The sequence below is a fragment of the Lytechinus variegatus genome, chromosome 10 (genome assembly GCF_018143015.1).
Source record: "Lytechinus variegatus isolate NC3 chromosome 10, Lvar_3.0, whole genome shotgun sequence".
Taxonomy (NCBI): domain Eukaryota; kingdom Metazoa; phylum Echinodermata; class Echinoidea; order Temnopleuroida; family Toxopneustidae; genus Lytechinus; species Lytechinus variegatus.
The window spans coordinates 12,824,358-12,850,150 of NC_054749.1; the positions used below are offsets into that span (position 1 = coordinate 12,824,358).

General features: G+C 37.6%; 2 protein-coding genes and 1 long non-coding RNA gene across 5 annotated transcripts; 1 reads left to right on the top strand and 2 right to left on the bottom strand.

The window, feature by feature from the left end:
* Positions 1 to 4: 4 nt before the first annotated feature.
* LOC121422334 (leucine-rich repeat-containing protein 14B-like) lies at positions 5 to 11,508 on the bottom strand. Of its 2 annotated transcripts, none has more exons than XM_041617312.1 (6): positions 11,103 to 11,508; positions 5,771 to 6,063; positions 5,002 to 5,123; positions 4,372 to 4,476; positions 3,056 to 3,234; positions 5 to 1,258 (listed from the first exon to the last, which is right to left on the bottom strand). In XM_041617312.1, exons 2-6 carry the CDS (start codon positions 6,058 to 6,060, stop codon positions 425 to 427), a joined length of 1,530 nt encoding a protein of 509 aa, XP_041473246.1. In that variant the 5' UTR covers positions 6,061 to 6,063; positions 11,103 to 11,508; the 3' UTR covers positions 5 to 424. The 2 variants fall into 2 exon arrangements, with proteins under 2 accessions (XP_041473246.1, XP_041473245.1); XM_041617311.1 differs by lacking the exon at positions 11,103 to 11,508 and adding an exon at positions 8,065 to 8,512.
* On the top strand, positions 8,600 to 23,639 carry LOC121422335 (transmembrane protein 130-like). Of its 2 annotated transcripts, none has more exons than XM_041617313.1 (7): positions 8,600 to 9,195; positions 14,973 to 15,275; positions 17,648 to 17,844; positions 18,661 to 18,793; positions 19,893 to 19,980; positions 20,673 to 20,884; positions 22,142 to 23,639. In XM_041617313.1, exons 1-7 carry the CDS (start codon positions 8,886 to 8,888, stop codon positions 22,399 to 22,401), a joined length of 1,503 nt encoding a protein of 500 aa, XP_041473247.1. In that variant the 5' UTR covers positions 8,600 to 8,885; the 3' UTR covers positions 22,402 to 23,639. The 2 variants fall into 2 exon arrangements, with proteins under 2 accessions (XP_041473247.1, XP_041473248.1); XM_041617314.1 differs by having other exon boundaries at positions 8,610 to 9,195; positions 18,664 to 18,793.
* On the bottom strand, positions 20,791 to 21,263 carry LOC121422337. The gene is made up of 2 exons (XR_005971151.1): positions 20,980 to 21,263; positions 20,791 to 20,941 (listed from the first exon to the last, which is right to left on the bottom strand). It is a non-coding gene; the product is annotated as an uncharacterized LOC121422337 (long non-coding RNA).
* Positions 23,640 to 25,793: the final 2,154 nt, after the last annotated feature.

The following is a 25,793-nucleotide window of genomic DNA, read 5'->3' on the forward strand; positions in this document are numbered from 1 at the left end:
ATATGCAACAGCAATTTGGTGATGAGTCAATTGTCAAATTGAAAATGAAAATTAATTTTCAGCTGGAAGGAATATACAAGATCTTTTTGATATACAAATTCAAATTGACATATATTCCATAATTTTTAATCTGGGATAATAAACTTAAAATGAATCACAATATCCTAATGATTTATTTTTAGGATATTCAGAAACAGCAAGCTAATATTCAGTAATTCAGTGACACTTCAATTATTCAATTAAAAATGGAAATCACATTTCAGTTAAATAGGATACAAAATCTCCTTGAATAACAAATACTGTACATGTATTTCAGAAATTTGAATCTTTGGAATGATAAATGTCACTCAAACTTTAGATCTTAATGGTTTTTAGGGATTTCAGAAATATGCAGAACATCTCCAATGCTGTGACATATCAATTATCAAATTGAAAATGTAAATTGTGTTTCAGCTGAATGGGATACAAAGTCTTCTTGATATACGAAGACAATTATTTGTTTACAATCAGTACTGCTTGATTGATGATGCCTAGTTTCAGCTTTCCTTTTCCTGCAAACATTCTCAAACCATTCCGGATCAGTCCTACCTTCATCTTCCACCACAAAAACATCATCCTCTTGGACTGGGAAAGACAATCGAAGCATCTCCATTGAAGGGCAGTTACCATATTCCACAACCACATTGATCTGATCCCTAGCTCTTAAGAAATTCCGCTGGATCTCCAGAGACCTCAAGCATTTGAATCTTGGCGCCAGGATGGCAAGTTGTCCAGCAAAACCTTGAATTTGTCCAAGGTTGCAGTGCTCTAAATCAAGCTCTACCAGGTTGTCAGCAACGTTCCGGAGGAGTCTCTCAGCTACATCCCAGTTGCGCCCAAAGTCATAGTTATCCCTCAAGAGCAGGTGTTGCATACCTTGACAATGACAAGACCCAGCGAGATAAGCGATATCTTCTTTAGATAGCATGCAGCAGGTCACATCAAGGAGAATCAATGGCTGCTCCACTATTCTCAGTATTTCTGCTAATTTCCTGGTTATACGATTCGCAGTTAAGTTGAGATACCTCAAACGGGGAAGATGTTGCAATGTAGACGATAAACTGGTCACTACTGAGTTGTCATGATCTTTTGTCAAGTTCAGGGTATTGTACTGAAGACAGAGTACAGTCAGTGCTGGAAACTGCTGAATAAAAGGCAAGATCCTTCGAAGACCCTCATTTCTAAGGCTGTTGTAGCTCAAGTTAAGCTCGGTTGTTCCCTGCGAATCATAAAAGACAAAATAATTTACTAAGAGTGCATGGTTAAAATGGTTACTGATGTCATTCAATATGAGACCATGTTTAACCGCAATCATACTGGTTTGAATTCTCTAACTCCTTTGGATATGTCAAAATGCAGTAAGCTACAGTATGTCTCATGTGTGCTAGAACCTTTTCAAAGATACTTTTTAATGAAATTCTAACTAATATCTTCAATGATGTAAATTATTTGTATACGAAGATCATATGTTTGAAACCGCATACATTCGTAATTCCAAAGCTTCGTCATTCCAAAGGTTCGGATATTCAGAAGGTTCGTTATTCCAAAGATTTTACATTTCTGAAGGTTCATAATTCCGAAGGCTCATTAGTCCGAAAACAAAGTGAGGTTCGTAATTCCGAAGGCTCGTTAATCTGAAAACGAAATGAGGTTCGTAATTCCGAAGGTTCGTTAGTCCGAAAACGAAATGATTAACAAACCTTATTTCGTTTTCGGACTTACAACCTTCGGAACAACAAATCTTATTTCGTTTTCGGATTATCGAACCTTCGGAATAATGCAACATAAGTTTGGATTAACAAACCCTTTTACGTTTCCAGATTAATTAACACCGAGGTATAGGCAATTTCCGTGTTTCGGAAGTACGAACCTTCGGAATAAAGAACCTTCAGAATTATGAACCTTTGGAATTACGAAGTGTAGCCGTCTGAATCTCTCATACCCCTTTGATGGATGTGTTTGACAGTATCTCCTCAGAACAATGATACCTTAAGTTTTAACCAATAATTTTCATCATTATCTACATGTACATACAGTGCCATCTTACAGTACATCAAAAACTCATATTTTTATTGGCATGATTTGCCCATGCAATATTTGTATAACATTGACAGGCATTGAAGGGTACATCAAATATATTGCCTACAAAAGCATCATATTGGCCTGAGTCTTTAGACTAAGGGCAACATGGTTCTGTTAAGGGCAATATATTTGATGTTCCCTTAAAGAAGTGCCAGTCAATATTTTTATCATCCAAATCAGACATCTTGAGCAAAAATCATGAAAATTGAGATATTTCTTCCAAGAATGTGGTTCTACTGTGTCATGTTTATATCAGGGGGCCAGGCTCTGTAATTTACCATTATGACGTACTTGTAATCATAAGACAGCATCACTAGGGACACATATCCAGCGCCCGAATCCAGTGTTGTCTTTATTATGACGTATATTGTTGCTGTGCGGATCGTTATGAAGCGTATCTCTTTCCACACATCCTCAAATGCCCGGATGTGAGACCAGGGAAAATACAAAGGTATATTTTGCATCGTCTCTGCATGAAAAGTCAATACGCGCATAGAGACCAAGCAAAATACAAACAATATACCTATCCCTTCCCGCATATTCAGAAAATCTAGGGCAATATGGTTTTGTAAATTACCAGCTCAGATGTCTGATACGGGTGATAACAGAGCATATTGCAAATTGCACCATAATCTAATGAGCTTCCATGCTTAGGCTTATGTAGGAAAGTTGCTGTGTAATATGATGCTGTATTGCACTGCCTGATGAATAATGATAATTGTAGAAAATGGTTATATTTCATGGCTTTTCTCCACTCATAATACAGTGTAAGTTATTCATAAAAATGTCCATTCAATAGATCCAATATTGTTCTCATGATCCTCAATTTGTGCAATATTCCCTAACTTGTGGAATACTTCTGGTATCCCATTCTGAACCTTATAACAAAGTTGAACTACCCAATATCCAAAGTTATTCATGTCTATAGGCTCACCTCTTTTTCAACAAAAGTCAAGACTCTCTCAACCAGTTCTGTCCCACATTGGTCAACCCAGAGTCTCTTGTTACGTACATGTATATTGACAGCTTGGAGTTGGCTCCTCTTCTTAAAGAAGGCCTTGATTCCTTGACCGGTTACCCTCGAGTTCATCAGAATTCTCAGTCCTTTGTGCTCTGTATAATGAAATGATTTGAAACACAGCCATATAAATACATAGGTCAATACCTTACATGAAACATATACAGTAACGTAATCAAAAGCAAACGCTTCATTTATATTTGCTGCAATCATCTTTTGATAGATAAGTCTACAATTTTTTGAGTGGCATCACAAAGGGCCACAGGCTAAGATATTTGCGTTTACATTATTTCATCACCAACGTAATTTGGCGCCAAAAAAATTGACTTTTGTTTTATTGCTGAAATGAATAAAGTATTCTTCTGGTACCATTCTCGAACCTAAAGATGACGTCATTATGAAAAAATAAGCAAAAACATTCCAACATGCTTTTGCAAATAGACGCATCCTTTCTCTCTTACAATATGCTTCTCGTTTAGACCAATTCGCGCTAGCGGCCTTTCTGCAGTCACTGGATTAGCGGATTGCCATTTTTCTTCCTGGAAATAGGGCGTAAGGTATTCCTTCTTAAGATTAGAAAGCGTTTAGATTGTTTTAAATAAAAAACAAACAAATATCAATGAAGAAAACATCATGCATTGTCAGAAAGTATGAGAATTAGGACAGAAAATCATACACTAGCTGCTAAAAGCACAAAAATAAGGTCAAAACATGATCTGTGTTTTCTAAAAAAATGTACTTTTCGCGCACGTGCATGTTAATGGCCTTTCTGCGGGAAGGCGACGACTTCATAAGTAAGGCAAACATATGATTTCATGAGTTGGGGATTATAAAGGGCCACATAAAGCTGTACAGAGGCTGTTCCGAGATTGTAAAATTACCCTGTGCTGATCGTATGATAACCCAGTGCTAATTGTGTAGGATGTCATTACAATGTACCATGCCCATGTGCTGATTGTACGATGGCCTTATATTGTGCATGATGTTCCTGCACCGATCATGCAATGAAATGCGCTACAGATGATATGCTCGTACTATGACAAAAAAGACCCCTACTTAAGAAAGGAATGTGCAAAATGCCTTTGTTCCAGAAATGTACACCACGTTCTCTTTCACAAATCAATTTTGATGACTGATCTTGTTCTTTTTCATGAGCAGATGAATAGAGTTCAAGTATTAAATGTTCAGGAGTTTTTCACAAGAAAAGTTACTAGGGAGAAATTTTAGGTTACCTTTTGACGATGCGCTTCTGTGTTGCTTCTCACATTTTGATTCCTGTGTTTCAGCTTGTCTTCCCTTCAATAAGGTATTCAAGAACAAATCATTGGTTCTGTCACCTACAGAAAAATAGGGAGAGAGGGGGGGGGGGGAGGAGGGGTGAAAGAAGAACATTAGAGAGAGAAAAGGTCAGGTGAGGGTATAATGTTTGTGTGTTTGTGGTAACTCCCGGATGAACTTGACAGGACAGCAATTTTGCTGGTAAACGCCAAGCTGGTATATAACCAATCATCTTGGAAACATTTTACGTCTAGGTTGATCAGTCATAGTGGCTGACGTATAAATAGACGACAGATTTTTATCAAAGTGGAGACAATGGCAGAGTTGGGATTCGAACTCACAACCTTGCGATTATGAGTCCAATGCTCTTACCAGTGGACCACAAGACCCGTGTAATTGAATAGAAATGAGTTAAGATGAATAATATCAACCTATTTTCATTTATTTTATTTATCGGCAATTAAAATTCATACATTAATCATTTACAATACCAGTTTAAAAAACAGAACCAAGGATAGGTACATGTAGCTGCCTGGATCTGGGGAAAAGCTAAATTCTATGAGAATCTGTGCTTTAATACTTACTAATGTTGAGAGAGGTGAGGTCAACATCTTCGATTCTGCAATCTTTCTGCTCCGATATGGCGATAGCAGCAGCTAGGGCTGGATGATCATGCTGTTCATCGGCTTGTTGGATACTAGGAATACTGCATGGGTAAAAATTATTTCATTTTTATTTATGAGGGGCTACTTGTCACAACTTACTTAATTTACTGTCTAAACTCTGCAGGGCAATTCCACAGGTTGGTCCAAATCATGTAACGTGAGTAACCGACACATTCCAAAGATTTGCCAGGAGCATAATAGAATTTCCCAAGTTTTGTTTTTATGCAAACGATAGACAGACTGTGTACTTTGTTGTGATGAGGAGATGTTTAGTTCCTATCAATAATAATGGAGTTACAGCTCCAAGTATGAGTCAAGGTGTCTCCAAATGTAACGTAACCATGAAATAGCCCTGCAGCATTGGATAAACTTTAACACTTCAATGAATGGTGTTTTTCACAGGTGCTTATGAGCATTTTGAGGGGGCAAAATCGTCCCAGGTCCCCTTGTAATCTCCCCCCCCCCCCTGTATCCTGATTCAAAGTAATAAGACAAAATAAACAGGAACATGAAAGTTTCTAACTTTCTGTAAAATATTTCATTCAATAAAATGGCTCAGGGGCTCAGTTAATACACTGGATCTGTCTGAAGATCTTGGTCATGACCAGTAACTCTACATATTACCTCCCCCCTGTTGTCTAATTGGAACAAAAAAATAAATAAATGGCATCACCTAAAGCCCACTTACTCAGAATAATTATGAAGGGCTGGAAAGTTGAGTGATGCAAATGGCCAGGAACCGATGATGGCCTTCGTAGAAACAACCAGACCCCTCCGTAAACTTGCAGCCAATAATACAGGATACAAATGACGCGGAATGACCTTGAGAGCATACAAGGTCAGGTTCAAGTTCCCAGTCACTACCAGAGAAGAAGCATCGACGAGAGAAAGAATGCGGGTCGTTCCTCGTACTATCTCTTCTTTCAGCATGGATTCTTTTTCAGCAAGAGAGCGGGCTTTGAACAGGCAACGTGCCATCACCTACAAAATTATGGAAAGTATAGATCTAAACAATTACAAAAATTTGATTTAACTCTTACCTATGACCCTTCCTGTTAATGCCCACAATCATCATATTGATTATTATGGCATATATGAACGTCAAGATTGACTTGACCTGAATTTTGCAGGGACCGGCAGGTGCAATACACTGGGTGAACACCCTACTCTTTGACGAATAGTGTATTGTTTTAACGTGCATAGGTTGCGACTCTCTGATACACGGGACCAACATTTGCGTCCTTTCCGATGGACAGAGTGTTTTCCAACTGCATTCACACCTGTACTGAATGCAATGGTGAGGCAAGATTATACACAATGCTATATAGCATCAGCATTTTTTGTTAGACGGGTTTCGGCATGAGCGGGAATCGAACCCCGCATGTTGATTTACAATCTTACCCAAAACATGCGCTCTAACCGACTGAGCTACGCTGCCTTTCAACGCAAAATTTGCAGCACCAGTGCACACTTGGTGCTACGTGAACTTTTTCATTTCATGCTCAAGCAATCCATTGATCCCTCCCTGAAAATAATTCAGCACAGAAGATCAGAGTTCATGTCCCAGAGCAAAGAAAAGTTAAACATAAAGCCTTGCCTCGATCCTATGTACAAAACTCAATTTTTTCCCTTAATTTTGTTTGTTTTTACCATGACCATGGTACTCAAAATTCACTAGATCTATGCCAATCATGTCTATAATTGAAAACTACATGTAGAAGCAGAACAACATGCCCATTTTAATTCAGAAGATAGAAGTAGATATGAATAACCTGCTCCAAATTAACTTGAAAGATAAATAACATTAGAAACAGATTACCTTTCACCTCAAAAAAAGAGAAAATTTGCCATTAGATATATGGGCAAGAGTTCCATATGCACCCCCATTAAAATATTATTTACCTGCGTTACGGTTGTACATAGCAGGTAAATGTTGGTTGTTTCGTTAATGTTGGTAAACCTTGCAGGAATGCATAGTCAATCGTGTTCGAAGCCCTGGGGTTCGAGGCCTCCGTGGAATGTAATTAAAAGTGAATTGGTGCATTGGAGCGCGGAAAGAATGGATAACGCGCGGTAAGGATACGTTGGGTGTATCATTCTAGCTTGTTCTCTTCGTTACGACAACACGTCGGGCAAGCTATATCCATATATTGTGGTTAGAGAATCTCTTTTATTACTAAATGAATGAATAAATGAATGAATTTAGGATGTGTGAGGATTCTACAGAAATTATAGAACAGACTTGAAAATAAAAACATGGAGATCAGGTTCAGAATAATATATCTAGCCCTATACATATATGATGGGGAGCTGGAAATTTATACCAAAATATGGCTTCATTCCGTCAAATATTAAGCAGAATCTAGCGCGTGTAATAGTCCATAGACATCGGTTTATTTAGTCAGTAAAATTTCATCAAAATAGGACAAAAAATAAGGAAGTTATTTAATTTCAAAGTTTATCAATATTTTGTGAAAACAGTTGTATGCACATTGTCATGAATATTCATTATGTGGGGGCCTGGTGGGCTTATGATGTCACATGCATCCCCACTTTTCTTAGATGAAATAATAAGAATGATGTGTCTCCATTATGTCATGATGAAATAAGTTGCGGCAATAAATAAATAATCCAATTGTTTTAGTTCTTGGTTGAAATTTTTTAAATAAACCTAATTTCATATAATAAAATACAAAAGAACAAGTGGATATGACATCATCAGCCCACCTAATGAATATTCATGAAGACATGCCTATAACTGTAACAGAAATAATGCAAATGAAAAATAACTTTGTATTTGTTATCCGATTTTGATCAAATTTTCAGCAATTTGCTCTGTGAATGTTACTCTATTTATTGATTATAAATATTTCCAGACTGGACCATGTCCCTTTATCAGTTTATTTAACGTCAGACAGTAAAATCATAATTAATGTTGACTAGTCGTCAGAATGAGAGAGAGAGAATCAGAAAGCTTCTCACCAAGGCTTAATATAGTTCTGTCTCTGATTTGTCAGTTGTTCCGCCGTACTTCACGCAGCTAGCAACTGTTCTTGACTAACACGAACAATTAACCTACAACATGATAATTGTAAGCTATTTCATGATTTTCAACTTGTATCGTATTGCAGGTTCTCTCCCTTCTTCTGTCTTGTGCCTGTTGGCAACCAGTCATTTGGAGCCTTCTAATTCTAGGAGGATGATAAGCTTCTGCAACATTATTCACGTTTCGCGCGCGCTCATGCAGGATTGGTGGCTCAAAGTCACGACAAGGACCAAGGGCATGAAGGGAAAGTCCCGTTAGTTAGTCTTTAGCAAGAAACAACATCTCGAGCTATCACTGTAGTTTTGAGTTTAATACTTTAGCACTAAATAAATTTTCTTTGAATATATTTGAGATGTATTTTAATGACTTTTTGGAAGAATTCAAATACCGGTACATTTGTAGCATGAAATATTTTCAAAGTCCACACTTTACTCAAACTCCAATATAAACTATCTTTGTTACTGCTGCACTGAAACTAGAACTACAGTCACGTGCAGTAGCCGCATGTTTATGTGGTAATGTTTACGTTTACACACAATTATACACACGATCAAAGCCTTGCTGCAAGTACGGTACCGCCGCCACGCCGATGCTTAGGCCGCATGCGTTTCCTGTCTGCACTTCGCCTCCGACGATGGAAATCCATCCACGTCATATTGCAATTCCAATCAGGATTTTCAGCTCAAACTTGATCAGAGTCTGGCTCGAACAGCCAGAGTCTGTCAATCGAATCGTGTATTCCGATTCGTAATCAATCATGGTGTTGTTACTGTCGCATCGTACTCAGTCTCAGACTTGGACTTGGTTTCTTTGCCCCTGTCTAACGTTAATGATTTGGCTTGGACAGGCGGACAGTGGACGTTCCGCAGCCGCTACTCCCGCGCTGCTTGTGGCAGAGGAATACGGTCATGATGGCGATGGGGTGCGAGGTGTATCTACAGCTGCTGGGAGGCATATGTCTGATGACACTGCAGCTGAAGAAAGAGCGAATGCTAATGTTGGAATGCTGACTGACGAACGCCACTTATATGGTCAGGATATTGAAATTAATTCACATAAAAAGGAAGGTGAGTAGACTAGAATAGAAAGACTAGACTCTCTTTAAGACTTTAGTTAGATCTATTACTTAGTCCTTACCAGATGTACTGGAAAAAATACAGAGGTCTGCAGTCGAGTTTTCAGGTCTATCTCTCATCCAAAGTCTATCACTATGTATCTTCCTCCTCAAAGTTTGTTAGAACAGTGTCAGTGCCCAGTGTGCATGTACATGTATCATTCCCAAGGATGACAGTACCACTCTGCATTCCAGAACTTATCAAGTCTGGCTTGAAGGAGTTTATATAGGCCTACATGTAGATGGAGTAGAGACAACTTCATTAGGTAGGTGAATTCCAATCTCGAACTACTCTAGCTCCGAAGGCATTTATTCTAACATCCAATCTGCTTCTTTTCTGGAAGAGTTTGAAGAGGTGACTTCGAGTTGCAATCAACAGTATTCAAGATCTTTTTGTAAATGTAGCTTTATCCGGGGGGCAGTCAAATATATTGCTGTACACATGCATGACCAAGGAATTTCCAAACACCCCAAATGAGTTTTTCTCTGTATGAAAAATAACCCCCTAAACAAGTCTTTTGCAAGCTTTACATAATTGGCCCCTGAATAAGTTGCCAAAATATGACCTCGGGGGGGGGGGGGGGAAGCTTTGGGAAAAAACATACCCTAAATACGTTTGACCCCGCGATTGACCATTGTCATTGACCAGTCTTTAAAAACCACCCTTTTTCTTGAAAATCAGTGTTTTTGATACCCAAATTCAGTCCATGCGCGGACCGCATCCAAAACTGAAAAAAAAACACCCCTTTAAAACGTGTATTTGGGGTTACACGTGTGTACAGCAATATGTTTGACTGGCCCCCCTGGGAGCTTCACTAGTTTAGACAGACTAGGCCAAAGTCATTAAATTAAAATTGATTAAATGTCAAGTCCACCCCAGAAAATTGTTGTTTTGAATAAATTGAAAAAAAATCAAACTAGCATAATGCTGAATATTTAATCAACATTGGATGCAGGGTAAGAAAGTTATGACATTTTGAAATTGAAGTTTCACTTTTTGGCTTTAAGCCTGCCCTGGGCTTTAGACTCCTAATATTTTTCACAAAACAATGATATAAACAACAAGTGACATGCATGTGAGACAGTTGATGATATCCGTTTGTTTACGATTATTTGAATTAAACAATATTTTATTTTTTTACAGATTTGACAATAAGCCAGGACCAACTTGATTGAAACGAAATTTAGTATAAAACTGCTAATTCCACATGTTCAGCTCAGGGAGGAAATAATTTTCGTTTCGCTTGACAATGAGACGAAAATTATAATATTTCTTATAACAAAATACAAAAGAAATAGTGAGTGGATGATGTCATCAGTCTCCTCATTTGCATACCAAGCAGGATGTGCATCTAGAATAGAGTATTTTATGAAATCACATATTTGAAATGTCATAACTTATTTTCTGTTTTTACATCCGATGATCCTATTTTTATGAGAACTTTAGTTCTATGCTTGTTGGATTTTTCTCTTTATTTAAATCAAGTTTGTTGGGGTGGACTTGTCTTTTATTTTATTTAACAATGTCAATGACAAGGTCTAGTATCATATCATTTTTTTCAAAATTAAGAAGCGGTATATTTTACATGTATATTAAAAGTTTATGAGGGATGATCCTATTGTTGGAGGGGGAGGGGGTGATATAATGTTTCCTAACCCAACCTTCCCCCCTTGAATAGTGTGACATCAGTGGTCTATGTACCATGATATACCAGCAGAGCTGCCAAGTAGTACTGATTTTCCGTATTTAGTCTTGAAAATAGAGAAGAATACTGATGGTTTCATGCAAAATACTGATTTCTAAAGTTTCAGTTTATATGTTGTCCTATGGTATTCCTGTGAAAATACTAATTTCCTCACCAAAATAATGATTTTCAGCCTTGAAAATACTGAAATGTTCTTGTCCAGGTTGGCAGCACTGCATTGGTTGTTCTGCTGAACTAAGTGTACGTTGTACACTGTCAGTCACTTGGCTTGGCCAATACTGACCTCGCACTAGTGTGAGTGGGCTTGGCCACGCTTATCGTGGTATAATGTCAGATATTTTTGAATAAGTCCCCAGAAAAAAGACGGTTATTCCCATCAATGGTCAGGGAGTTCGGAGATACTCTCTGCTATGATGATTATTTCAGACTATTTCCCCCATGACTGAAGCTGTTTTAAACAAACTGGACACTACACTGTTCAAGGTTGAATACTTGTGGTCTTTTAGTTGCTCTTGACTTCACAACCTATTGATAGGATAGAACAATAGAGACACATGCACTGCAGTTCAGTAAATACTGAATATTCCTAATCCTATTCTGGCTTGATCACTCTGTTGTCCTGATCCTTTTGATATTCTGTCACTCTCTTACCGTGTTTACACTTTGACTCGGCTGGCGTGTTTAATCCTCGAGCCGAGTTGAACACTGCGAAGAAGGGATCAGAGATCGCGTTCATACGTACATATAAAAAGGCGAGTTCAACACGGCTCGCGGATCTCGAACGGAAGAAGAATTATGACGTCACAAATTAAACGCGGGAACTTCACCGCCGGAATCGAATCTTGTCCGTGCGAACAACAACAATGCCAAAAGTGAAAGAGCGCGCAGTGACCTAGGTCAAGAGAGTTCGAGACGGCTTTCTGTTTACACACGAAAAAATTGCCGAGTCTGACTCGGGTCGCGGGTTGAAACCTTTGATTTTGTAGGATCGATAAAGCCGTGTTCGACATGGCTCGCGGATCACTCTGATCGCGTTTACACAGCATAAAATTGCCGTGTTGAGCACGGCTCTCGTGTTCAACCCCCGAGCCGAGTCACTGTGTAAACACGGTATCAGACTCTTTTTAAGGCCACCTATAAAACAAGATTACAAGATCATGGGATAATCTTTGTGATGAATGAACACCAAGAAAACCCAAAATAACATGAAACAACCTTCGTGTAGGCTATAGTTGTTTTGTTGGAAAAACAGCCCTCTTAAGAATAAAGGGCCTTGGAGTGCATAACAGAATTTTGTAGAAGCACAGCTCATTGAAAGGTTGTGATTGGTAAAGGGGAATTCAACCCAAGTAGTTATACAAAATAATCTGACTCATATCCTCTCACACTGGGTTTCAAATTTATCCCGGTGCTGCATGTCTTGGGACGCCGACACCGTTATAAACCCGCTATAAATGCATTCACAGTAGAAAAGTTATTCCGGCACAGTCCTGGGATAAATTTCCTGTACCCGTTCACACTGCAACAAGTGATTTTTATTATCTCCATAACAGAACATACTTGTAGGCTTGTGACCCCATGAGTGAGAGTCATAACCACTAGACCACGAGCCCCCAACTTGACAGTACACATATCCAAAGTGGTTTATCCAGGTGTTGTAACAGTGTGCCTTCAAACTGAAGGAACACTGCGATAGTCTCGTGGCTGTCCCGCTGCTATTACTATGGCTTGCCTAGCGATAGTTTGTTGCGGAGTTATTGCGAAGTGGGGTTATCCTGGGGTAGTTTATTGCGGGTCCGAGAATTCACACTAAAGGCAGCACCACTACAGTCTCGGGACAGTCCCGGTACTGAACCAGTGTGGCCAGTGTGAAGAGGGTCTCAGACTGAAAGGAAACACCAAAGAAAAAACGGTAAAATAAAGATTACAGTTTAGGCTCAGAAGTCAGGAAAGTTGTGGACTTACAAGCATGGGAGGGGATCCCATGCTTGATGGAAATGGGTAGAAATGTGAATTATACATTTATATTTTTCAATCTAGTAGTTTCAGATGTGATTGACACTGGATCAGGTCTTAAATGTAGGCATACATGTACACTTCAATATTTTGGGGGCAAAGCCATATTCTGCAGCACATTTTTTGTCTCACCTGCGAAGCAGAGTGAGACTATAGGCGCCGCTTTTCCCGGCGGCCGCGGCGGCGACGTCAACATTAAATCTTAACCTGAGGTTAAGTTTTTGAAATGATGTCATAACTTAGAAAGTATATGGACCTAGTTAATAAAACTTGGCCATAAGGTTAATCAAATATTACTGAACATCCTATTAGAGTTTCATGTCACATGACCAAGGTCAAAGGTCATTTAGGGTCAATGAACTTAGACCATGTTGGAGGAATCAACATCAAAATCTTAACCTGAGGTTAAGTTTTTGAAATGTCATCATAACTTAAAAAAATATATGGACCTAGTTCATGAAACTTGGACATAAGGTTAATCAAGTATCACTGAACATCCTGCATGAGTTTCACGTCACATGACCAAGGTCAAAGGTCATTTAGGGTCAATGAACTTTGGCTGAATTGGGGATATCTGTTGAATTCCCATCATAACTTTGAAAGTTTATGGATCTGATTCATGAAACTTGGACATAATAGTAATCAAGCATCACTGAACATTTTGTGCAAGTTTCAGGTCTCATGATTAAGGTCAAAGGTCATTTAGGGTCAATGAACTTTGGCCGAATTGGGGGTATCTGTTGAATTACCATCATAACTTTGAAAGTTTATTGGTCTAGTTCATTAAACTTGGACATATGAGTAATCAAATATCACTGAACATCCTGTGGGCGTTTCAGGTCACATGACCAAGGTCAAAGGTCAATGAACTTTGGTCGAATTGGGTGTATCTGTTGAATTACCATCATAACTTTGAAAGTTTATGGATCTGATTCATGAAACTTGTACATAAAAGTAATCAAGTATCACTGAGCATCCTGTGCGAGTTTCAGGTCACATGATCAAGGTCAAAGGTCATGTAAGGTCAATGAACTTTGGCCATGTTGGGGTTTTTTGTTGAATAACCATCATATCTCTGTAAGTTTATTGGTCTAGTTCATAAAAAGTGGACATAAGAGTAACCATGTATCACTGAACATCTTGTGCGAGTTAGAGTACTATTCAAATTCAGCACTGCTGCTACATGTATATTGAACCGCGTGATGCAGGTGAGACGGCCAGAGGCATTCCACTTGTTTAAAATTTAAATGTTGCAAATGGGAAAAATTAAAAAGGGCATAGTATATCCAACGCTAGTAATGGCAGGGGCTTTGAGGTTATAGGGCACCAAAGGTCATGGGTGGGTTTGGATGCATTTGACAGTAGTAGAGCTCTGTGTAAGATGATTTGCTTTGACAGTATAGTCAGTAGTATTCATATAATTATGATTTGATGATGGTGGTGATAGTGGTGATGATGATGATTATGCTGCTGCTGATGGTGATGGTAGTGGTGGTGGTGGTGGTGATGATGATTATCCTGCTGAATGATGATGACGACGATAGTGGTGGTAGTGGTAATTATGATGATTATGCTGCTGCTGATGGTGGTGATGATGATGATAACGGCGATGACAATGATGATAGTGGTAGGACTTGGTGGTGGTAATTATAATGATCATGCTACTGCTGATAATGGTGGTGGTGGTGATGATGATGGTGACGATAGTGGTGGTGGTAATTATGATTATGCTGCTGCTGCTGATGATGGTGATGGTGGTGGTGGTGGACTTGGTGATGATGGCGATGACAATGACGATGATGGTGGTGGTGGTAGGACTTAGTGGTGGTAATTATGATTATGCTACTGCTGATAATGGTGTTGATGGTGATGGGAATGATGATGATGATGATAATGATGATGGGGGTGATTATGATGATGATCGGATAGTGACTATTCCAGAAGATACAAATCACTGTCCACACCAAGCTAATCCGTATGTAATATCCATCTCTCTCCTTTTTTTCAGCCAAAGAACACACTGTTGCCGTCACCAACGATGGTCCTGTGCTTTTAGGCTCCATCGCAACGTTTGTGGCGACAGTTTCTACTGATCCCTCCATACTGAAGGATGCAAATAAAAATCGGGTCTTCGTTTGGACCGGTCCTCCCAAGTATCTTCCACAGATCATGTTCAGTGCAGACACCTGTACGATAGAAATACCATTAGATATGAGCTTGAAGCCAGGGGAGATGACGATAACAGTAACGGTCCATGAAGGTGAACTTGGGCCACTGGTTGGAGTATCAAATTCAAGCATAAAAGTCACTGGTAAGTGATCTCAGTTCTTACAACTCCCCTGCAACCAAAGTTAAAGTCAATATCTGATTGGTTTTTTTTTGTAGGGCTTAAGTTTTTCATTAAAATATATAGAAAAATGATGTCAGGTCTCGTTTTAAGCTGGCACGTTCATGATCTAAAAAGAAAAAAAAAAATTTCTGTGCAGGGACTACATGTAATTTTGCTTACAAAATTTGATTAGGATTTTTGGTCTTAAGAGGAGATCTCTCAACGATGTTCTGTGTTTGTGTCGGTAAAAATCTGCAACACTTAAAAGAATTCTGTGTAACAGTCTTTTAGACATTGTGAAGCAAATTCTGATACCATGAAAATTATTCCCTGCTTTATACTTTTGTGCAAAACTCAAAGAGCTGTCCCTCTGCATGTATTGTACTGTATTTGTAATAGAGGATAAATTCCTGTACGTACCCTTGGCAGATCTATACAGTGCGTCCCACAAAAAACGAAACCGAGATATATTGATTATTTTCATAACTTAATCACAAATGCAATAGACGAATGACCTACATGTACCATTGTAAAGCTTAGAATCCCCTCTTTCATCTGAAATTACTTAGATCATTTCTCATTCACGCATGAGTGAGCAAAAACAATTTGAAGAGGGGATACCAAAAAGTCACTTGGCGGGCTGTATCTGAATTTCAAAAAGAAAACCACATTTTTAAAAAGTTCAATATCTGCTCTTTAATTTGATACCTCAATTACAGAAAATGGTCAAGAAATAAAGTTCTGGTTTGAAATAATGCTTGAATTTCAATAATTTCATAAAATGAATAGGTTTTACAGGCTAGCGTTCAATCTCACTCGACACTACGTTTTGTGGATGATCAGCCATGCATTTTGTGAACCATGTGATAGCTTCTGTGGGAAACCAGTGAAAACATGTTTAATTAATGAAATTATGGAAATACAAGCATTATTTCAAGGGAGCATAACTTTTTTACTTCTTGACCATTTTTCGTGATTAAGGTATCAAATAAAAGAGCAGATACTGAACCTTTGGGGCATGTGATTTTCTTTTTTAAATTCAGATTTATGAGCTTTTGGTATTCTTTCTTAAAATTATTTTTGTTCACCGCATGAGCGAGGAATAATCTAAGTAATATCAGATGAGAGAGGAGATTCTAAGCTTTACATTGTCTATTGTATTTATGATTAAGTTATGATAAATCATCGCTAAATCTCGGTTTCGTTTTTTGTGGGACGCATTGTATGAAGCATGCCTGACATCGTGGTCTTTTCCATATTTGTAGGGTGGGCCTTTAAAAAAGGAAAAAGAAATACAATATAATTGTAGGCCTACCATATATCCTTCCTGTACTACTGTAATTGACGTCATTGACACAATTGTCTTTCATTTCAGTTATCATGCAAATATTTGTGAGTGAAATAATTATATTTGATGAACCTTGTTGATGGTTCTACAAGTAGTTTAAAAGAAAACTGGAAGTACACGTATGATCAACTTTGTGTGTGTCATTAATTTGACCAACCATTTTATGAATTTACGTTGGGAACAAACTTCACATCACCTTTTCTTCATGCTGCAGGAAAGGCAACAGTAGTGCATCAATTTTCGTTTTTGTATTTGCCCCAACTCCCCCGATCCATTTTCGTTAAAGTAAAAGATAGGAGAATTCAACCTAGACGTGTTCTAAAGTAAATATGCTTTGAAAAGATAATAGTGTCCATAAATACCTTATACAAAAGAGGTAGAAAAAGGAACTAGTTTTTATAACACAGTATGACTGTAGAATACAATTGTCGTAACTTCCTGGATTTCATTGCATTTCAAAAGGAAATGTAGTTTCAGTTGTAAACCGTTTTGGGGTCAAAGCCATGTTAAAAGCCTTTAAAAGGATGACAACATAATTTTTGTATGTACATGTAGTGTAGCCTAGGCTTACATGTTTAACATAATGTGTTGACATGCATGCTGCATCGGCTTGCGGTGCAGGCACAAGAGCCGATGCAGACTCAGCTCTTGGATTATTCTGCGTCGCGTTTACATGCTGCCCCAGCTCGAGAAATTATACGCTACAATATTCTTGAAATCACAGGTGGCATGCATGTATCGGATGATCTCATAGCCGTACACACAAATGTTATATTTTTATATTCAAAGTAGTAAGATAAAGAGGGATTTAATTACATGTTTAATTCGCTTCAGAGCATTATTCATTTAGCTTGGAATATTCCCATACAGGATATTTTTCTGTGTGATTGACCAGCTGTGATAGTTTGTTTTTCGTTGACACCTTTTTGCTTGGCTGCACATGTAGTGTATAAAGTATAGATATCTTTTAAAAACTTATCTTCCCCAACTTTTAATCTCACCACAGATACTATAAATGGCAAGATCTCGTTGAGCTCCAGTGCCTACCCACAATGCAATGTGAGCAATCCTTCCTGTAGTATACCTACGAAGACAAACTTGACCATAGAAGCTGATCTCTATGACCCTAGTTACTTCTTGGAGGATGCCCTCCTTTTCTACAAATGGAACATGGGAAATGGGGTGACCATGAGAACAACATCAGTAAGTAAAATCGAATAGGTCACAAGATACATGTAGCATGGCCCTTGGGAAGTGGGGGTGCTGGGGAGAAGCACCCCCAAGATTTTCCGGGGGGGGGGGGTTCTCAATGTATTATCTTCCTTAAGCAGCACCCCCTGGAATTCTGGTAGATGCGACAAAAGTGTGAAGGCACACTGCTACAAGACAGGGATAAACCACTGATGTGTTTGCGATGTATTCTACACAATGTCTGCAGAGCTAACTTCTTCTTCACTGCCACTTTTTTTTCTCATGGAACGAGTCCTGCTCTCTGCAACTGAAAGATAATTAAATTAACACCAAAACCTTACAGAACAGATAGCTCCAAATAGTGCTTGTGGGTATTTCCTACCTGTATCCTAAATTTTTTTTTTGGAATGCTCCCAAGCTAGTGGAGAATGTGCATGCATTGTGTGCAATCACGCAAGGATCCGATAACCTGGGTAATGATATAATCGCAGTGTAAATCGCTTAGAATCAAAGTGTGATAAGCACTATACTTTGCATACATGCACTCGGTATCATTTGTAAATTTTCAATGACATTTTAATATTATAAAAATGAAATGCATCATGATCAGATCCTTTTACTTACCGTATACATTTCATGTATTTTTTTACACAACTTTGTATTTTTGCAATGTACACAGTATATTTATTCTCATATTATTTTGTTACATTTCTTTCTTTATTTCTCTCTCTCTCACTCTTTCTCCTTCTCTTTCTATTCTTTTGTTCTTCTCCCTGTCCCCTTCTCTCTTTCTTGCCCCTTCTTTCTTCCTCTGCTGCTACTCTTAAGCAGCCTGAATTAGTCTACAGTTTTCCTTCAAAGGGAGACTATAACATCACAGCTAATATCACAGCTCTCAAGGATAAGGGAGGGGAGTTGAGAAGGATAAATGGTTCCTGGTGGAGAACCATCAAAGTATTAGGTGAGTTGAGTTAGAGTGATTTTCATTGGTCAGTTATTTTTACACGACCTTTGGCCCTGGAGAGCGGGGGTGCTTGGCATACTGAAATGCAATGTATGTTAATAATAACAATGATAATGATAATAATAATGATAGTGATAATGATAACGATAATAACAACAAAAACAACAACAACAATAATAATAATAATAATAATAATAATAATAATAATATAATATAATATTAATGATAATAATAATGATGATGATAATAATGATAATAATGATAATGATAATAATAATAATAATAATAATAATGATAATAATAATTATAATAATAATGATGATAAATATAATGATAATGACAATGATAATGATGATAATAATAACGATAATGAACATAATAATGATAATAATAATGATATAATATTAGCATTAATAACAATGATAATGATGATGATAATATTATTATTTAATAATAATAATAGTCAAATTATATAGCACATAACACATATTAGATATGCGCTTCAGAAAAGAAAGGAGAATATGAGATATGTTGGTGAGTTCACTTTTTTTTAGGTTACATGTAGGTACAATTTATACACCAGAGGCAGCACCTCCTGGAAATCAGATTAGTATGCTAAAACGTAGCAATCAGAATAGAATGTAAGACTTATATTTTGTCATTGGTATCATACAATAATAATGTGCATTATATATTTTTATGGGCTGTTTTGAATTTGGTATGTTGTACATACATGTATATACAGTGGTGCTATTAAAAAAGTTTGTGATCCCCACCACAAAATGCACTCCTTCATGCCGAGTGTTGAATGGAGACCACAACACTACATTGTTCGGCGAGCCCAGAGAAATAAACTTTATTGAATGTGATATTTTGTCACCTGACTTCACTATTGAACATGGCAGAACACTTTAACACTTGAAATACATGTATGTTCATTGTCTGGTGAGGTTCACTGAGTTTTTAGCACCACTGTACATGTATATGTATAATGTACAGTATGACCTTGTTATTTATCCTGTGAAGTAACGTATCCTTAATCTGTTACATCCTGCAATGACCACATTATTCTGTTTACTTCCTGCTTCCTTCTCAGACGCTATTACAAATTTAACTATCGCAAGTCGCTCGTCATCCGTCCAAGTTGGCAACAGGGAGTCCGTCAATATAACCTGCAATGGAAGGTCAGAGGTGTATTATGTAATCATTCCCGAATGTTAAAGTTCAAGTCTATCCCAGAAAATAAAAGTTGATTTGAATCTATAGCTGAAAATTTGATAAAAATCAGACTTATTATGAGAAAGGTATGACATTGTGAAATTTTACGTATTTAAAGAAAAAATGTTGATATGCACTATGAACTGTTATGCAAATGACCATTTCATTTGTTTTTTATTGTATGAATATTTCAATTTCAATTTATATTTTCAGATAAGGACCCTCTTGATTGAACCACAAAAGATTAAGTCAGTGGCAGTACCACATGTTCAGAGAGGAATAAAACTTTTTTTTTCACTTTAAGATATTTCATTATAGTGAAATACAAAAGAAATAATGAGTGGGTGATGTCATTGGTACCCTCATTTGCATTCCGACCATAATGCTTGCTGTTTTGGGAAATTTTTAAATGTCATAACTTTCTTCTTTAACATCAGATTTTGATGAAACTCAAAGCGTTTAGCTTGCTTTAAATTCTTTTTTTTTATCAAACTAACTTTTTGTTGGGGTGGACTTCCAATATTATCATTATTTTTTCAATTTGATTTTGTTTTATTGTTTATAATGCTTTATTCATTGTTGAAAAAAAACTCCATGACACCAATCTGAAATGAAACGTTGAAAGCTGCAACAATCATCTATTATCATTTTTCCACAGTCTACCCGTCGAGCTATGTTTGACCGTTGATGAACCGTCCAGTGAATGGTCAAACCAGACCAACACCACGTGTGAGATGGTGGTCGGTGACGTGTGTCGGACCACTTTCACTTACATCTTCCATTCTTTAGGAGAGTACACATTCCAGGCAGCAGCCACGAATAACGTCAGTTTTGCAGTCAATGTGTCTACGATACACGCCCATGCTCCGGGTAAACTGATCATCTTTTCCTCTTTAATTTTGCAACCAACCAATACTAGGGCTGGACCTCTTTTATTTTGCAACCAACCAATATTAGGGCTGGACGATATAATAATAATGGGCATTTATATAGCGCCATCTATCTAGAAATATTCTATTCCAAGGCGCGTTGTTATTATTATTATTACCCCGGCTTTAGCTTAACAATAATATAGAAGTATTGCGTCATTGAAACTTTAATGAATTGGGTCCTGTTCATATTATAGAAGTAGTGTGTAATTGAAACTTGAATGAACTCGGTCCGGTAACACAAAGGTAATAGCGATTAATCGTATGCTTTATTTCTACAATTCGTCGCACGCACCACGAACCGTCCTCTCTGGGCACTTCGATGCGAAAGTACTTTTGCAGAAAACGCATTTAAAGAAAATTTTTTTTTAAACCAGCAATAAGTGCACCTAAAAGGAGAGCAAATTATTTGCCAGTGTCTTCGTTAAAAAGCTCAGGTTCCAAAGTTTCGACCGGTATCTTTATATTTTCTTGAAGTTAATTATTTACGCCACAGTGGGCAACGTAACATAGAGGACAGTTCGTGGAATATATATAGTGCGCTTAACTTTCGCATCGAAGTGCGCAGAGATTACTTTAATCCATCTTGGGTTCCATGTAACGGGTAATAAAATGTCCCAATCCTTTCTCCCATGATTCTCATTCTTTTTGTAATTGTTTGTTGAACTTCAAGGAATATAAAACAGTGTATAAGTGATACAATATTGCACTTAAGATTTAAAAGAATAATAATAATAACATTTGTAGGGCGCTTTATATGGATGTTTATATGGATGCAGGTTGGCAGATAATAATATACAATCGATTAAAAAAAAAGTTATGAGGAAAGGTGAGTTTTAAGTGGCGATTTGAAAATTTCTACGGAGGGAGCTTTTTGGATATGAATTGGGAGTTTATTCCGGTGGGAGCAATTACAGAAAATGCAACAATCCCCATATCGGGTCTTAGTGCGAGGGCCATGAATTAAATTATTGGAATATGATGAACGTAAGGATCTGACAGAAGAGGAAGAACGAAGGGAAATAAGGTCTTGGAGATATTTGGGTGACATATTATGGGTAATTTTGTATACAATGAGTAGAATTTTGAACGTTATGCGAGAGTGAACCGGAAGCCAATGAAGTGATCGGAGAATAGGGGTGATTATTATCTTTACTATTTCTTAATTGCCTCATTCTCATTTCGTCCCCATGTCTAGCACTCCCGCCGCAATCACTGACTGCCATAACAGTAGCCGTCATTGCCGGGCTTTGCATGACGAGCTTCGCCCTTATTTCCTTCATCCAACACGTGCGCAGGAGCAGGGAACGGCACGTCGAGGTTGCCAACTTTGACTTCCAGTTCAGGGAGCACACCAATTCGTTTGTAAGGACACGAAAGGGTCTCTTGACCTGGACGCGATCTCCCAGTGAAAACAGCTCTTTGAAGACAAAGTCAAGATACAACTTTTATTCCTGATGAGCGATGTGGAAACCACTGAAATAAAAATACTTAGTATTGTTGAATAATGATTAATGATAATATTCAGCTTTCACATAGCGCTTTACATTGGAACAGTGTCTCTTAGCGCTTCATAGATGTACTATTACTCCGGTCGTTGGAGATGGCTTGCCCATCTACAGTGTGTGCATTAATTTCTCCACTCCATGGGGAGCATTCCAACAAGAGTTTTCGAACTCAGTTGCCAGGCATACTACGTAGGCTTTCACATCCTACAAGGTACCCATTTAACACCTGGGTGGAGAGTGGCAAAGCAAGGACTAATGCCTTTGCCAAAAGATCCAAGAGATGTCCACGCTCCAAATTAGCTGGCTTTGTACAAAGAAAAGTTCTAGGAAGGCCAATTCAGATCCAACTGCTTGAAAGAAAGACACTTGTCATCGTAAGCTTGGTTTTGTGAGAAAAGCTCTCAGAAGGTCGAATCCAGGTCAGATATTGGATGCCCATAAATGGATAGTTTAATTTTGATAACTATACTATGCAACATTTATGAACATGTAGCGTAATAATAAAATGGTTCTATTAGCTATGTGGACACTATACAGGGATGCCAGTTTTCAGGCAATAGCCTCAATTCAGGCTCTGGCAATTCATTTTCAGGCCATAGTTTTAGCATTTTTGTGTACAAAATATTGTATCCTAGGTGATTTTAAGGCCCTCTGAGCAATTCCAACTGACATCCCTAACTATCACCCTGGCTTTAGCGAAGCAACTCTGATCAAGAACTCAGAGCATTCAAGGGATTTCTTCCTACCTGGATCCCATTTACTACACAGAGGTGGAGAGTGTCAAATGTAGATAAACACCTTCCCGAAGGACGCGAGTGCTGGGTGGGATTTGAACCTCGGATCTTGCAGATCAAAGGCCAGAGACTGGTTTCTGAGAGCAAGGGGAAATTTGGTATGGAAACGAGTCAAATCCTTGAATGATTAATTGTCAGTAGACTTGCATTGCTATGACGGAGGACATGTCTGTCGAACATCAACAAAAATACAGTTGAGGCCAAATGTTTACATACACCCATGGAATTCAGTGAAATTTGTTCACTTGCCCAAAATCGTAAAATTTACTAAGTCTTCATATATATGAATACTACGATTACAAAGTTGGTATCAAATGAAAGAGCGAATTAAGCTTTTTTACATGACTGGGAGGCCGTTGGGATTTTAGTGTATTTCAGGTGGAATTTTCTTTTTTAAAAAAAAGTGATATTCATGCCAAATGTATTTTATTGTTTGATATTATATTTTCAAACATCTTTTCATAGAAATACATAAATGTCAAATCAATGATTTATATTACATTTTCTATCATGAACAAAAAAGTGTAATCTGATATGTTTGTGTTGAGAACTAACTACATGTAGCACAGATATTAAATGTTTTTGTCAAGTTTTTATTTTCAATTTGTCTAAACTGAAGATTTGGGGCGAAAAAATGACACCTAAATATTTTTCAGCTCCTGATGACAAAGGGGCATGATATACTCATTTGTTTGATATCAAATTCGATATGATAGCACAAACATTTTGTAAGATACCGTAAATTCTATGATGTTTGGCAAGTGGCCTGTGTGTACATGTAAAATACTTCTGGCCTCAACTGTACAGTGTATATGTACTGAAAAAAACCATTGCTTGCTGTTGGTGATGATGGGTGAATTGGCAACTCTTGAGGGTTTGTGCAATTTTGAAGAGTGCCAGTAGTTTCGAATGGTGATTATTGGGAGATTGGTATAGAGGTATTGCATGGTAAGATGCACAGAAGAATGCAGGGTACATGTAGATACAGAACGCGATGCCCAAGGTGGAAATTCATGGTTTAAGGAGAAGCAGACCCTGTTTCACAAAATAATGTATGTTGTAAATTGCAAAGTGTATTTAAAGGACAAGTCCACCCCAACAAAAACTTGATTTGAATAAAAAGAGAAAAATTCAACATGCATAACACTGAAAATTTCATCAAAATCGGATGTAAAATAAGAAAGTTATGGCATTTTAAAGTTTCGCTTCTTTTCACAAAACAGTTATATGCACATCTCGGTCGGTATGCAAATGAGGAACTGATGACATCACTCACTCACTATTTCTTTTGTATTTTATTATGTGAAATATGAAATATTTTTATTTTCTTGTCATTGTCTTGCGAAATGAAGTTTCATTCCTCACTGAACGTGTGGAATTCCATTATTTTAACATTTTGTGCTTTAGGCAAGGAAGTCCTAATCGTCAAATTCGTAAAAAAATGAAATATTGTATAATTCAAACAATAAAAAACAAAAGAAATAGTGAGTGAGTGACATCATCGACTCTCTCATTTGGATGTAACTGGCTCGTTCATATGTCTATTTTTTTTTAAAATAAGCAAAACTTTGAAATGTCATAACGTTCTTATTTTACATCCGATTTTAATGAAATTTTCAGCATTGTGCTTGTCTAATTTTTCTCTATTGATTCAAATCAACATTTTTCTGAGGTGGACTTGACCTTTAAGCTATTTAAGCTATGTATTTAAGCGACTGAAACCCAGCTTATTGGAGTATTTAAATGTAGAGTTTCACAAGTATTGTTGTTTCATGTACATTCAGCAGGCATTTGATCATTAGGATCAAGGTTAGGGTTAAGCTGTGAAGCTCAAGTTTGTGTTTGTTACCAGGGGCAGATCCAGGATTTTCCACAAGGAGCGGGCAAACATTTCTGAGGAAATTTTGACAAGCAAAAAAAAAAGTTTTCATCCACAAATTAAGGATATTTCCTACCCCCACAAATGTGAAAAGCAAAAAAAAAAAAGGTCTTAATTTCAAAAGAGGGGGCACACCTCTGTTTTAATGGCATTTGTACATTACAAATTATAATTTTGCTTCTCAGAAGGGGAGGGGTGGCATGTGTTGGCGGTGCCCCCCCCCCCCCTGGATCCCCCGGTGTGTTTGGCTTAATTTGTGGCTTTTCAGTTGGGGGCAATTTTGTATGAGCAGATGTCATAGAGAACCTGAGGGAGAATATGTTGAAGGTTAAAAATGTGTCAATTTAATTGAAAAATGGCAATTTGAGTCTTCATTGCATTGCATATGAAGGATTTTGGGGACCATTTTTACGTTTTTTGTAAATATGAACAAAAGATAACCCACCATGCAATAACTTTTTTCTCATATATATATATTTTTTATATCTTTGTTCTGATGTATGGTGTTGTTAGGGATTTAAATCAGAAGTTACAAGACCAAAATGCAATATGTGTACTATTTATCAGTATTAAATGAGTTAACACCGTCAGAGATTATTTCGAAGACGGTTCTACACATCTTTTCTCTGGCCATGTGTCTTGAAATCACCCCACAAAAATGTGGTAGTG